Here is a 13,674-nt window from a genome sequence, read left to right on the forward strand (position 1 = left end):
CTGTTAAGTTACATCATTATGTGTTTGCAATGATAACAAATTAGGAAATATGAATGAAATTGCTCGATAATGTTGGATAAACGCAAATAAGACCGTAACTTCAAAAATAGCCAAATTACATGTACATAATAAAGATATAATTGATCGATTTTACAGTAAATAGGGTGGTAAAATAAACTGCTCATTGTTCATATTCTATCGTCAGTATATCATAGCTCCCTCCTCGACCCTATAACTAGGCTCACTTATACAAAACTTTTTTTATAAATATGAAACTACATAGAAATAAAGAAATGGAATCCAAATGACTAGTTTTAAATGACAACTTAAATTTACATCATTGCATGGAATAATCCAGTAACTTTTTCAACAGGGATGCTTGGGGTGTTAGGGATTCGACTTTGGAGAGTGTGATTTGTTTTTCTAATTCAGTTATTTTTTTTTATAACTCCATAAATTCTATGTAAATTCAGAGCAGGTAACCATGCTTAGTTTGGAGATGACAAAACATTGGCCGCAGTGAAAGGAAATGTACTTTATGTAACTCAGGCGATATAGGTTATTAATTTTTATTTCATGATATATTTTGCTATTCTATGTTAAAAAAGAATGTACATTATATTATGTAAATGTTTACATAGACCAAGTATTCTGTCAATTAACTCACTGTTTGGTAATGAAAAACAATCAGTTTAAAGAAGTGTGTTTATTCATTAAATGTATCAATAAAAAGAGGATCGAATCCGTCCTTGTACATGTATTTTGTCATCCTTAATTTCTAAATATTTCGTTTAACAGCTTATTATACATGTATGATGTTGTACTTCATTTTAACCTCATTGTTATAAGTTTACTGAGAAACATACAATATTAATAAAATACAATAAAATTGAATGTAAACAAATTCAGTATATACGAAAATAAGGAGATGTGGTATGATTGCCAATGAGACAACTATCCACCAAAGTGATATATAGGACGCTTATTTAAAATGAAGTCACAATGTTATCAAGACGAAGTATTTAAAAAAAAATTCATTAGCGGATTCAGATGTAGGGGTAAATTCAGTAAAAAATCTCCCATTGACTGTAATGCTAATCTATGTCTTGAATTAAATTTATACCTGATTTACCTTTAGAAATTAGAAAATTTCATATATCATTCATGAAAGTACAAATGTAGCCCTATCATTTGCAACAATAAAAACATAGGGTCATGCGGCATTTTTGGGCATTCACATGGCCTTGTTTACAAACACTGTAGATTCGCACTTAATTCCTTCACTGACCCCATTACTTTTCAACCCTGTAGTAAAAAAATTTAGTACATTCAGCATTTATTTTTTATTTTTTTTCAACTCTAGTTTTTATCCATCTATCAAAAAATATTTATTACAAACATTATCTACCAATCAGAAGAGCACATGACTTCAGTTTTATACAGAAAGCTCTCCCCCAAATGGGCGGTCCCTGATGACGTATATTTATTTACTGAATTTACCCCTATAAGGGACTTTTTAGTAGCTTTTCCCTCTTTTTTTGTAATAATCATGTAATGTATCCAATTTTCAAGTTCCAGTTTCAATACAACATTCATAAATGCTGAACTTGTAAAGATAGAGGAAAATTTATACTACAGCCCATACTGCGGCCAATGTATATTTGGTATATAAAGTTGCATATTGACTGTTTGTAAAAGAATGGTGTAAAATACTATGCTTAATAAATATGAATTGTTTTCTGTGTTTGCTTTGACCAGTATTGCAAGTACATCTAGAAACTAAAGTCTTGATGTACTCTTAGTTAAATTTTGCCTTATATGGAAGTTTTTTATTAAATACCCTGAAAAGACCACAAAAACACTTTTCAAAGGTTTTTTTAAGCAGTTTCATACAAAAAAAACCAACAATTATGTTTCATTTTACTAAATTTGTGTTTTAATTACTTGTAAAGTTCACAAAATGCCATTGACAATCACTCTGCAGAAATTCCTGTTACCCCAACATCAGGATGGTTTCTTCGCCAAAACTAGACAGACAAAACTGAAGTAGAAAAAAGTGCCAAATATGAAAAAATAAGACTGGGTATGACCAAACTTTGCATTTGGAAGATTAAAGTAACAATTTAGAATATTTAAAAGCAATTATTTAACATAGTAATCCAATTACAAACATTTCAACACTAGTTTCATAGATGAAGGGCATGTAATCATATAAAGTTATCTACAATTTTTTTTAAATAAAGAAACGCAATGCGTTATGTAAAAATAAATGAATATCTTCATGCGGTCAGATTATTCAAGTGTTAAAATACTTGAAAAGTGCTTATTTACAACTTGTTCTACAACTTAACATGGTGAAACACAGCTAAAAAAAATACACTGTCAAAGGGAGGTAATTCTGATTTTCCATATGATTTTACACATAATGAGGAGAAATATGTGCAAAATGTGTTGTAAAATGGGGGGAATATTTATGCCTTTCATTGATATCATAACTCTCAAGTGTAATTTCTATTGTTTCTTTCAATCTGGACACAAAAACTGATTTTTACCATATACCCCATGCTTCCTCTCACAGTACACTCAGTGCATCTTCGATAGCCGAATTAACATAGAAATTTGTGTAAAAAACAACTTCAAATGACTCCAAAATGCTTCCATTACATTAATATACACAGGAAATAAGTTTTGTGATTATTGTGTGGCCTTGGACAAGTACAGTGACAGAATGCATATTTTCCTATAGGGGTAAATTCAGTAAAAAATCTCCCATTGACTGTAATGCTAATCTATGTCTTGAATTAAATTTATACCTGATTTACCTTTAGAAATTAGAAAATTTCATATATCATTCATGAAAGTACAAATGTAGCCCTATCATTTGCAACAATAAAAACATAGGGTCATGCGGCATTTTTGGGCATTCACATGGCCTTGTTTACAAACACTGTAGATTCGCACTTACTTCCTTCACTGACCCCATTACTTTTCAACCCTGTAGTAAAAAAATTTAGTACATTCAGCATTTATTTTTTATTTTTTTTCAACTCTAGTTTTTATCCATCTATCAAAAAATATTTATTACAAACATTATCTACCAATCAGAAGAGCACATGACTTCAGTTTTATACAGAAAGCTCTCCCCCAAATGGGCGGTCCCTGATGACGTATATTTATTTACTGAATTTACCCCTGTAGGATACTGGTAGTACTTATAGAAAGATATTTTATTCTAATATTTTTAAGATTTGGAAAAATAAAATATCTTTCTATAATTATGTACTTGTAACGATGTTACATTTCAATCCTTTTAGACAAACATTTTATTTTCGTAGTAACCATGATAGTACCATACACATCTATGATAGTACATTCCATACTACGTCAATTATGTTCATTCACTTGCACAATACGATCATTGATGTTTTGTTTCTACCTTTCGATGAATGAATGGGACAATGTGTTTCGTTTGTGATACGTTCTTTCTGAATGACAAAACGCTTAGCTTCTGTATGTTCGTTTTATAGCATGAAAAAAAAATGTGCAACCCATCATAAATCATATTATTATGAGATCCTTATTACATGTAGCTACGACATTGTCAGGACAATAACCTAGTATATGATTGTGTCCCGTCAGTATGAAAGAAAAATAAAAGTGGTTCATATATTCATCCATATAAAAGTGGCACTTGTGTTTATCCTTATATTTTTTTCATAATCCGGTACGTCATGATAACTGTGTTGTTGCTTAAAGAACATTTCTAAATAAAAAATATCACAAGTTTAATATTTCGACCCCACTATTTGAAAATCAGGCGACAACACAGCATTTTTTAATTCTTATTACGTTCGTAGTAACATTGTACATTCTGTTGTCTGTCACCTGTGTCAATTCACGTGCACACTACGATTGTTATTCTATTTAAATCTTTGTGTGTTTGTGAAACGCCAGAATGTTATCAATGAATTGTCAAACGCTAAACTTGACTGCAGTTCAGTGTAATACTATTGAACGGTGTTTTATCTCATAACAGTATTTCACTTTCATATATAAGCCTTGCAATAGCATGCATATCACAAGAGAGGCAATATAAACCAAAGGGATATTCAAACGCATCAGTAGAAAACAAACTGACAATGCCATGGCAAAAAAAACAGAAAAACGACGGAAAGACAAACATCAGTACACAAAACACAACATAGAAAACTAAAGACATCAAATGGCATTCTCCATACAATTGGTAAAGTACTTCATCAAGCAAACGTATAGACTTCCTGCTATCATAACTGTGCTACGTGGATTAACACGGGTTTCTATTGGCCATTTATTGGCTCAGTAATGCCTTTTTATTAAATCATATCAATAAACAAATGCATTACATCTATTTTATTATTTCATGACTTTATAAGGTTTATGTTCAATGAATTGAAAATGCTTCATGTATGCCCATCGTCCCATTACATCGGCTGGTAATCTCTTCTAAAATAAAAAGATAAAATATAATCAAAAGTACAGACATACATACAGACAGACAGACAGACATGTATATATAAGTACATTATGTAATAGAGTACTATGAATATCGGAGAGAGAGAGAGAGAGAAAGAGAGATAACATAACTATAACAACGTTATACAGTAACGTAACCGTATCTGTTATACCATTACTGTACGTGCAAATAAAATCATCATAGATACCAGGATTGAAATTTTGTATTTGCGCCAGACGAGCGTTTCGTCTACAAAAGACTCATCAGTGACACTGGAATAAAAAAAAGTTAAAAAGGCAAAATAAAGTACGAAGTTGAAGAGCATTGAGGACCAAAAATTCCTAAAAGTTTTGCCAAATACAGCTAAGGTAATCTATTCCTGAGGTAGAAAAGCCTCAGTTTTTCAAAAATTCAAAGTTTTGTAAACAGTTAATTTATAATTATGACCATATCAATGATAATTCATGTCAACACAGAAGTGCTGACTACTGGGCTGGTGATACCCTCGGGGAATAAAAACTCCACCAGCTGCAAGACAACTTACATTCACACATGTCCTTATAAATGAGAAAAGTATTTACATAAACATACATCACAAGCGAATTTTTACAGTCAACATTTATTTAAAAAAACCTAGGCGATTTTTACGTTACATGTCATGCTTATTTATCAATTTTTGTTTATCATATATAAGGATGATAAGAAAAAATGACGTTTACGTCCCTATGACAAGTATTGAATGATTTTTAAAGGCTTTTTAGACGAAAACACATTGCGAATGATGTCGTGATATAGATAATTATGTTTTCAATTTTCAGATTTAATACTTTAAAAAGTTATACAAATAACTAAGTTTTAATTAATAGCTTTTTGTGATTGGATATGGCAAACTGTTTTTAACTTTTAAATGAAAATATCAGTGTAATTTTTTTATGTATTCGAGTCTGTCGTCTATATTAGATAACTGGTATTACTTACTGCTTTTTGCAACAGTGAATCAACAAGCACAAAGCCAGAGTAAACGTTATAACTATTGAATAAATTAGGATTCCAATCATCGCCCAATAATACGATGTTGATTTATCTCTTGCATCTACAAAAAAGTCGTAGAGTCTATGTTCACATACAATGGTAAATTATATTTGTTTGTTATGCTTGACACAACAATTAACCCATATGGAGACATAGAGGTGAATACACTAACAAATTATTAAGTCATTTTATCAATTCTTATTGCTTAGCCGATTTTGTCTAATTGGACTCTAAAGACCCGAAAGAGGAAACAAATTATCTTAAATTTACAGAATTACATGTTAAATTTAAAATATTGCAGCTTCAGTTAAAATTATAGCCTTCATATGTTTAAGTCAGCCACACAATGGCGTTTAATTACAAAAAAATGGAAAATTGGATAAAAAAATCGGAAAATTTGACTCGAACAGGAAACAGTATCAAGCACAACTGTTGCCAAATAAATATGCGCAATTTTTATATATATATTCAATTTACAAAATGATTTGTTGGGTTACGCGTTTATTCCGGTAAGTTGACTATTTTTTGTTTAAATTTCTAATTTCCCTTCTGACATCACTTTAATGACGTCAAAGGCGGGAGTGTCTTCAAGATTTTCTAATAATCACATTTGGTGAATTACACCGCTAATTAAAAATTTATTGAAGATACCAGTCCTATATTTAGTAACATCAGATGCGAGTTTCGTCTAAATATGCCTCCTCAGCGGCGCTCGAATTAAAACAGTCTGAAGGCCATATCAAACACGAAGTTACAGAGCATTGAAAAACCTAACATTTCGACATACTGTACCGAAGACCCTATATTCCAGTGGTGAAACCCTTTGCATTTTGAATAATTGAGTATAAGTGAAGTAAAGGCAATTCATCACGTTTGTATTAATAAGACACTCGGTCTGTTTGCGTAAATGTATTGTCTAAAGGTGTCTCCTTGTGGTACAAAGTGAATCGAAGAGTTGTCGATTAAGAACTTAGCATTTATATAAAAAGATCTGCTAGTATCTTAAATCTGTAAACAGGATACATTAAGATTATTTTAAATGTATTGAGACTAAAATATGAATCTATTTCCTTGCATATGAAAATTTATATTTAACTTTTACATTAAATAAATCTAAAATTATTAATTACCATCATTTAACGAAGTGCCACAAATTTGAAATCCATTCGGGACATTTGGATGATTTGTTGGTGACTCATTTATCATCATCCCCATACCATTGGTATTGTGTAAATCTATATGACAATGAAAAAACCATACTCCTGGGTTATCGGCCTTAAATCTAATGACAACGTAACCACCAGTTGGAACGATAATTGAATCTTTTTGAGGTGGATTATTCCAATTAAGAAAGGGATGAGATCCGTTTGACCATGAGTTGTTTCGCCATTTTGCATAAGAACAAAATATTTTCGGGTCATTGCAAATTAAATCTTGATTGTCCTGACCTCCATTTTGAACAAGCCTGCCTGAATTTTTATCGTAGTTACCAAATGCCATTTTCATGACATAAAACGAGTGTCCATGCAAATGTATCGGATGAGACCAACCAGAACCATTTCCAATATTAGTCAACACAAACTGGTATATCTTGTCTTTATTTGGACTATGTAATGTTACAGCATAAGTGCATTGACAAATAGTGGTTTCATTACAAGCATCACAGTTGTAGTCTACTGTATCGGGATGTTCGTATGCACCAACTGATGGCGGTTGAAACTGGTGACCATTCACTGACCCTGGTGTGTATCCTTTATCGCCAGGGAATGCAAAATTAAAAAAGTGTTCAATTGCATCGCCTTCTACATCCTCTGTGTGGGAATTAGGGTCTGCTGATCTGACATCATTCAATGAGAGACATCTTCGATTTTCAGCTGCAGGATAATACGCAAATGGACAATTAAAAACTGTTCACGTTGTTAAACAGACTTCCTCTTTGGCCTTTGCTGGATTTAGATTTATTTTGTTTTGCGAACTGTTATAAAAGATAATTGCTTCGGCAACATGATATTGATTTCTTTGTTTGGCTTCAACTTCTAATGTTTCGGCAACTAGTAAGTACGTTCCTGGAGTTTGGTTAGCAACCATTAAAAAATCGATCCTTTCACCAGGATGGATTATGAAGGATTCAACTGGTTCCTTTTCTATTTCAAAACCATCTGATGCTACTATATATATTGATTGGTGTTGCTGTACAAAAACCCGAAATGGATATAGAGTAGCTGCACTAATTACTCGGAATCTATAAGTCTGATTACTTTGTACTACAAATCTTGTAAGTGGAGAGCCATTGGTTTGGTTGTTTGTAAGATAAAAACGCCCTCGACCATTGATAAGACCGGAATGGAATTGAAATCTACTGTACATGGCACCAGATAAGTCTGACGTTGTGTTATATAGACGTCCTGTGTTCATGTCGTAATCACCTACCAGCATTTTCTGGTACAGAACATCAGCATCGTCGTTATGATTCCAGTCTTGTATAGCTACAACAAATACATTGCTTCCTTCTTGGGGCTGAGAAATATTTTGACCACGCATTGGAAGAATAATCAGCGGTCCATACAGACCCATTGTCCTTTGATCCCCGATATGGGCATGGTAAAAACTGGTCCCAAATGGTTTTCCTTTAAACTGGTATGTGAAATTTTGTCCTGGGAGTATAGGACATTGCGAAACGAAGGCTACCCCATCTGACCAAGGTGTATTTTTCTGTTGCATACCATGCCAGTGAATGGTTACAGCATCCGTATGCAACAAGTTACGAACGTGTACAATTATATCTTGATATTCATACGCAGTGATTGCAGGTCCAGGAAATCGTCCATTTAATAATATAACGATTTTCGAGTGATTTCCATCAGCTAAAACAAATGTGTCTTCTTTTTGTTGATCGTATGTCTGCCCAGTATGATAGTTAACAGCCCTTCCATTTAATGGCTTTAACAGTATTGCCTGTGTTGAATTGGGTCCTTTGTAAATCATACTAAGTTTATGGTCTACAGTCAGAAAGCATTCACAAATTAAGTCGGTCTCTCTACATGTTCCTTCTTTACAAGCAGTTCCATTTTTTTGAAGTTGATCGAATAAATCTTTGTCTGTCATTTCTGATGTTGAAATATCCACAAATACAATAACAGTAAAGAAAAAGCAAATATGTCTGAAAACAAAAGAATAATAATTAGTGTGTATCATCAAAAACATGAATCGTTTAAATTTGATTAGACAATGTTTTAATTTTGAAAAAAAGAAAAAAAACTGCGGTGTTTTGCTTTATGTTCTCTAGTAAGACATCATCTTAATGCCTTTGCTTCAATACGGGGTTATTGTATCATGGTTATAATGACTTTATACTGCCTTTTCGTAAATTTTCTTTGTTCGTGGTGTATTCTGTTTTTCATCGACTTTTTTTGTTCATTTTCACGTTGATATTTGATCCCTTTTCTTAAGAAAAACGAAACATATTTTTATTAAATTTTTGTATTTTCTATTCATATCGTATCTGATCAAATGAGTACTTGTCAATAAAACAATCAAACTATAAGTCTTTAAGTCAACATTGGTATCATTTTAAAAACTTTTATAAATATTTTATCTATAATGGGTTTTGTTAACATTGAAACTTTATAAAAGTTAAAACTGTGAGGATTGATTTTTGCATATTATTACATTGCATAGGCGTAGCATTCCCGAAAATAATGGTACGGTTTTGAAAATTAGACATGAGGGACACGAATTGTTCCTCAAGCCTCGCAAAGCGAGGCTTCATTATGGCAGGGGGTCTGGGGGCCGCTCAAGGCCCCCATAAGCTCTGGGGTTAATAGCGTTAAAATCCTGCATTCTAGGTGTTTCCTGGCACTAAAAATTGTTTTTGAAAAGCAGCATGTTTTACTTGACAACTTGAAAAAAAAAAAAATATGAATGTCTGTGTTCCAATCACTTGCGGGTTTTGTAGTTTTAAATTTTTTCCCCATTTTTGTGTAATTTACATAGCAAGATCGGTGAATGAGAACAACACGAGCATATTATACCTTGCCACTTCACCACAAATCATTGCGTAAAGTTCATGATTTATAAGATACTTCTATCAGTTTATTTGTAATAAAATCTTAGTATTTTTTTACAAATTGAAACAATAGTGTGCTAGCAACTATTGAGCTATAGTTAATAGAAAAGTGAATTGAAATGGGAAATGTGTCAATACAATACCGGAACCCTTACACACTGGGGTAGGCTGCATCCGGCCACGAAACAACGATGTAAACTGGTTCAGAGGAATTCACTCTCTTCAAAACTCCATAACACACAAAAGAACTAAAACTGAAAACAATACAGGAAAAACAAAGGCCAGAGGTTCCTGACTTGGGACAGGCGCATAATTTCGTTGGGGTTAACATGTTTTAATGTGAACTTTCAAGACAACCACTTAAGTCGACACTATGGGGGTCGTCTTGACCTTGTAGGATATGAAATTTTGAAAAACATGCAGCGACTGTCAAGACGAAGAAATGAAATAAAGCACTGTGTTTCTTGATTATTTGTATCTTGTCTATATGTATTGTGTACGATTTTGTCATATGCACATTTACTCGAGAGCCCGTCGCAATTACCGTGATTTTTTTGGATGTCTTGCACTTACCCTTCTGGAGCACCTGAGGTCGACCCAGTTTTTTTTCGGGGTCCGTGTTTCTTATTTGTTTTTAGTTTTCAATGTTGAATGGTGTTGTTTGTCCTTGTGTGTCATATTTGTTCCCTGGTTTGTCTTTTGTCCATTGATCGCGATTCTTTTTTGAATGTCGCTTCGGTTGTCAGTTAACTACATAACACCTTTTTAACATGTTGGTGGCTTTGTAATTTTCTGATTGAAAACTTTATTACATAAGAAATCACTTTTCAGATTTCAAAGGACTAATGATATTTACCGGTAGCGGTTGGGGGATCTCCCCATCTCTGATTTTACTTCGATGAAAAATACCAAAATCACCTTTGCAAAAAGGAAAACTTTTTTCACGTTAGAATAATAAGGAATGTTTTCCCTACTTGTCTATTTCTAATATAAGTTTGCATTTTTTTCCCTATCCAAAAACAAACCATGATATCCCCACGAAATGGGATGCCGCCCCCCCCTTTTCCTCCTCGGTCGGTAAAAATGATAAGCCCGTAATCAGTACACGTATCATGTTAAGAAACGTATGAAGAATAACTTTATTGAAATTTTCCAAATATGTTTTTCCTGTATTCTTTGAATGCAAACTCGCTTGCTACACTCTTCAAGTCCAAATTATCTGTTTTTGTTTTGTGAACATGCAGCACTATGAGATCGTTCAATCTATCCTGTTTCATGGTCGACCTTAGATATGTCTTAATACGACAGAGTGTACTAAACGACCTTTCGCTTGTTGCATTTGTTGCTGGTACATGTAGGACTAAAACTAGTTTTAAGACTGTTACTACTTCCGACAACAACACTCGTTCTCTAAGTGCCATTCCTCTTATGAACGTGATGATATCTGCAAGTACTATACTTTCTCTTGGTGTTGCGGATTCAAAGACAGTTGCAAATAGCCTTAACTAGCATTGAAGATTTGCTTCGTGTAAATCTTCTTGATAAAACTGGCAAACTAACTTTAATTCTTCGCTGAAATCCACACCCTTGATGCATTTTAGAAGAACTTGCTCTGTATTCAAATAGATGTTGAAGTCTCATTGTTCGAATCTATCAGTAATAGCTTGAACAATATGGTCAACAGCTTGAAAATATTTTTGACGGTTAAAAATTTTTAGGAGTAGAATGAAACTCTGCAGTTGCTGTCCCAATTTCAAATCTAGATGGCATTCTTCTTTTCCTTGGGAGAACTGGTTCTTCAACTGACTTCCGTCTGGATTTCATAACAACATTTTCCCAGAACAAATCAAAGCACTGATCATCTCTCAAGCTTTTCAGAGTTTGAACTGTCTTCTGGGCAATAGATTTACTTTCAGCAGCTGATAAATCTTTACACTGAAGAGTCCTGCTTAAATTGTCTGCATTTCTAAGCAGAACCTCTGCCAAGGATGATCCAAAGTAAAATTCGAATTTCTTCATATGAGCTTGAACTCCCCTTATTCTAGCTTTCATGTCTGTGTCCTTTACTGTCTGCAGGGACCAATCCCATAAGTCATTAAGGGTGTCGTAGTTATCAATGATACTAAGCAAGGCATCTGCTTTCACTGTCCACCTAGTTGGACATAGAATTCTTATCTTCGAGTTCGGTCTGTCAAGATCTGTTGCAGCATCTTTACAAATCTTTTCCAGATGTGTATCACGATTGGGCGATTTCTTTACAAGTTTTGTTATCTCGTAAGCAGTATCCATGGCACTGGAAAGAGATTCATTCTTTTTGATGTTATCTGCACATGCAAGATTAAGCAAATGACCGTGACAATGGTTGTAAAGAGCTTTTGGTTCAATCTCTTTTATTCTCTGTTGTACCCCCGATTTGCGTCCCGCCATTGCGCTGGCACCATCATATGTTTGGCCTCTACAATTTCCTATGTTAACGTTAAGTCCTACTAACACATCTTTGATCGATTCTGCTATAGTTGCAGCCTGTGTGTTGTCTACTTTATAAAGACCAACCAAGTCTTCGTGTGCCTGTAGATGATCGTCAATCCATCGTAGACAAACAACTAACTGTTGACGGTTACTTATGTCAGTTGTTTCGTCGGCCAATATGGCAAAAAAGTTGGACTGCCGAATTTCTGTAGCTAAACTTCTAACAACCTGATCAGACATTATAGAAATGATTTCATTTTGGATCTCAGGTGAGGTATACCTATCTGTTTTTCGTTGAAGCCATTCTTTAAACTTTGGATCTTCTTGACATCTCAGGTTGTTCAACTGATAGAAATTAGAATCTTTATCATTATCAGCACCTCTGATTGGAAGACCCTGTCTTGCTAAAAACTGAATATTTGAAATAATTTTCAGGAGAGAATATCTATTTTTTTCTTTTTCTTGACTTGACTGAGTAACTAATGCTTCATCAATGTTTGAATTACTTTTCTCAAAAACCAGTCTTTGTGTTGATTCTCGATGGCAGTTTGACAGCTCATGTTTATTCAATCCTCTCACAGCATCATTCCAGTTCGTAAATCCAGATGATATGAACTTTTGTTCTATAGTTCCAGTTGTTATCATATTTTTTTCATATGCAACTGCACAAGGATGGCAATATACTTTATCCTCTTCCTCGCTATAGTGAAGCCATCTATATTTCTAAAACCATTGTGGCTGAAATTGACGAAAACGAATCTTATCCTTCCCAAAAGCCCGTTTCGGAAATTTGAACACTTTTGGTTGATGTGGGGTTTCAAAGCTACTAAGAGGTGTCTGAAAAAAAGAGAAAATGTAAATTACATTCCCTATCCAAAAATTCATTTGGTTTTGCTGGTGTCGTCAATTAAATTTTATTTATACATTTTTTTTAGCATTTATGTTGACAGTTTTTATTTAAATTTAAATTGAACGTTAAACACAAACTTAGGTAACATTTTGATAAAGTTTTAAGATTTAACTCAGGTTCGGTCTAGCATCAGAAACAAGCTGCATATCTCTTTTTCAAACTGAAAATACAAACATGGATCACAGAACTTTAGGCATGCACACACGGACAGACTAAACAAAAAACCATAGTGCCCAGACCACAAAAGGAATGCAAAAATGTACTTTTATATTAAAAGTTGGAATACAAAATTTTAAAAGCATTGTTATGTTACGTCTTCAATTTAAGTCTAAACGTTTTTTAATTAGAAAGGTCTACTGCTGCTTGTCTTTGCTCATCTTCCATGACTGGCTTATTTTTCTTGGGCTAAAAAGATAAATAAACTTGAGTTTATTCGGACAATAGAGGATTTTTTTTATCCCAATAAATTACGTCTACGATATACTGTCCGAAAATTTCTAAATTTCCAATCATCATCAACGAAGAAAGCACTAGCTAGAACTCATGATAACGTTTCCGAATCATTCACTGTTTTACAAATTATAAGACAAATGTTCATACAACAATTCCATGTGCATATTTTTTTTTTAATTCTTTCACATTAAAACTGAAAAATGCAGTTAGATCTTTGATTTGTTTTATGTCAGTTATTATTTATTTAACTTT

At 33.3% G+C, this 13,674-nt stretch overlaps 2 protein-coding genes across 2 annotated transcripts; both read right to left on the reverse strand.

Annotated features, from left to right (window-relative positions):
* Positions 1-4,394: 4,394 nt before the first annotated feature.
* Positions 4,395-7,435, reverse strand: LOC127714012 (uncharacterized; the record flags this gene model as incomplete). Its single annotated transcript, XM_052219961.1, has 3 exons — positions 4,395-4,482; positions 5,471-5,585; positions 6,655-7,435. Coding segments are annotated over 3 exons (918 nt in total), but the record flags the coding sequence as incomplete, so codon positions are not given.
* Positions 7,413-8,639, reverse strand: LOC127714748 (uncharacterized). The gene has a single exon (XM_052220801.1). The coding sequence runs from the start codon at positions 8,627-8,629 to the stop codon at positions 7,436-7,438; it is 1,194 nt and encodes a 397-aa protein (XP_052076761.1). The 5' UTR covers positions 8,630-8,639; the 3' UTR covers positions 7,413-7,435.
* Positions 8,640-13,674: the final 5,035 nt, after the last annotated feature.

This window comes from Mytilus californianus, unplaced genomic scaffold (genome assembly GCF_021869535.1).
Source record: "Mytilus californianus isolate M0D057914Y unplaced genomic scaffold, xbMytCali1.0.p SCAF_9, whole genome shotgun sequence".
NCBI classification, from domain to species: Eukaryota; Metazoa; Mollusca; class Bivalvia; order Mytilida; family Mytilidae; genus Mytilus; species Mytilus californianus.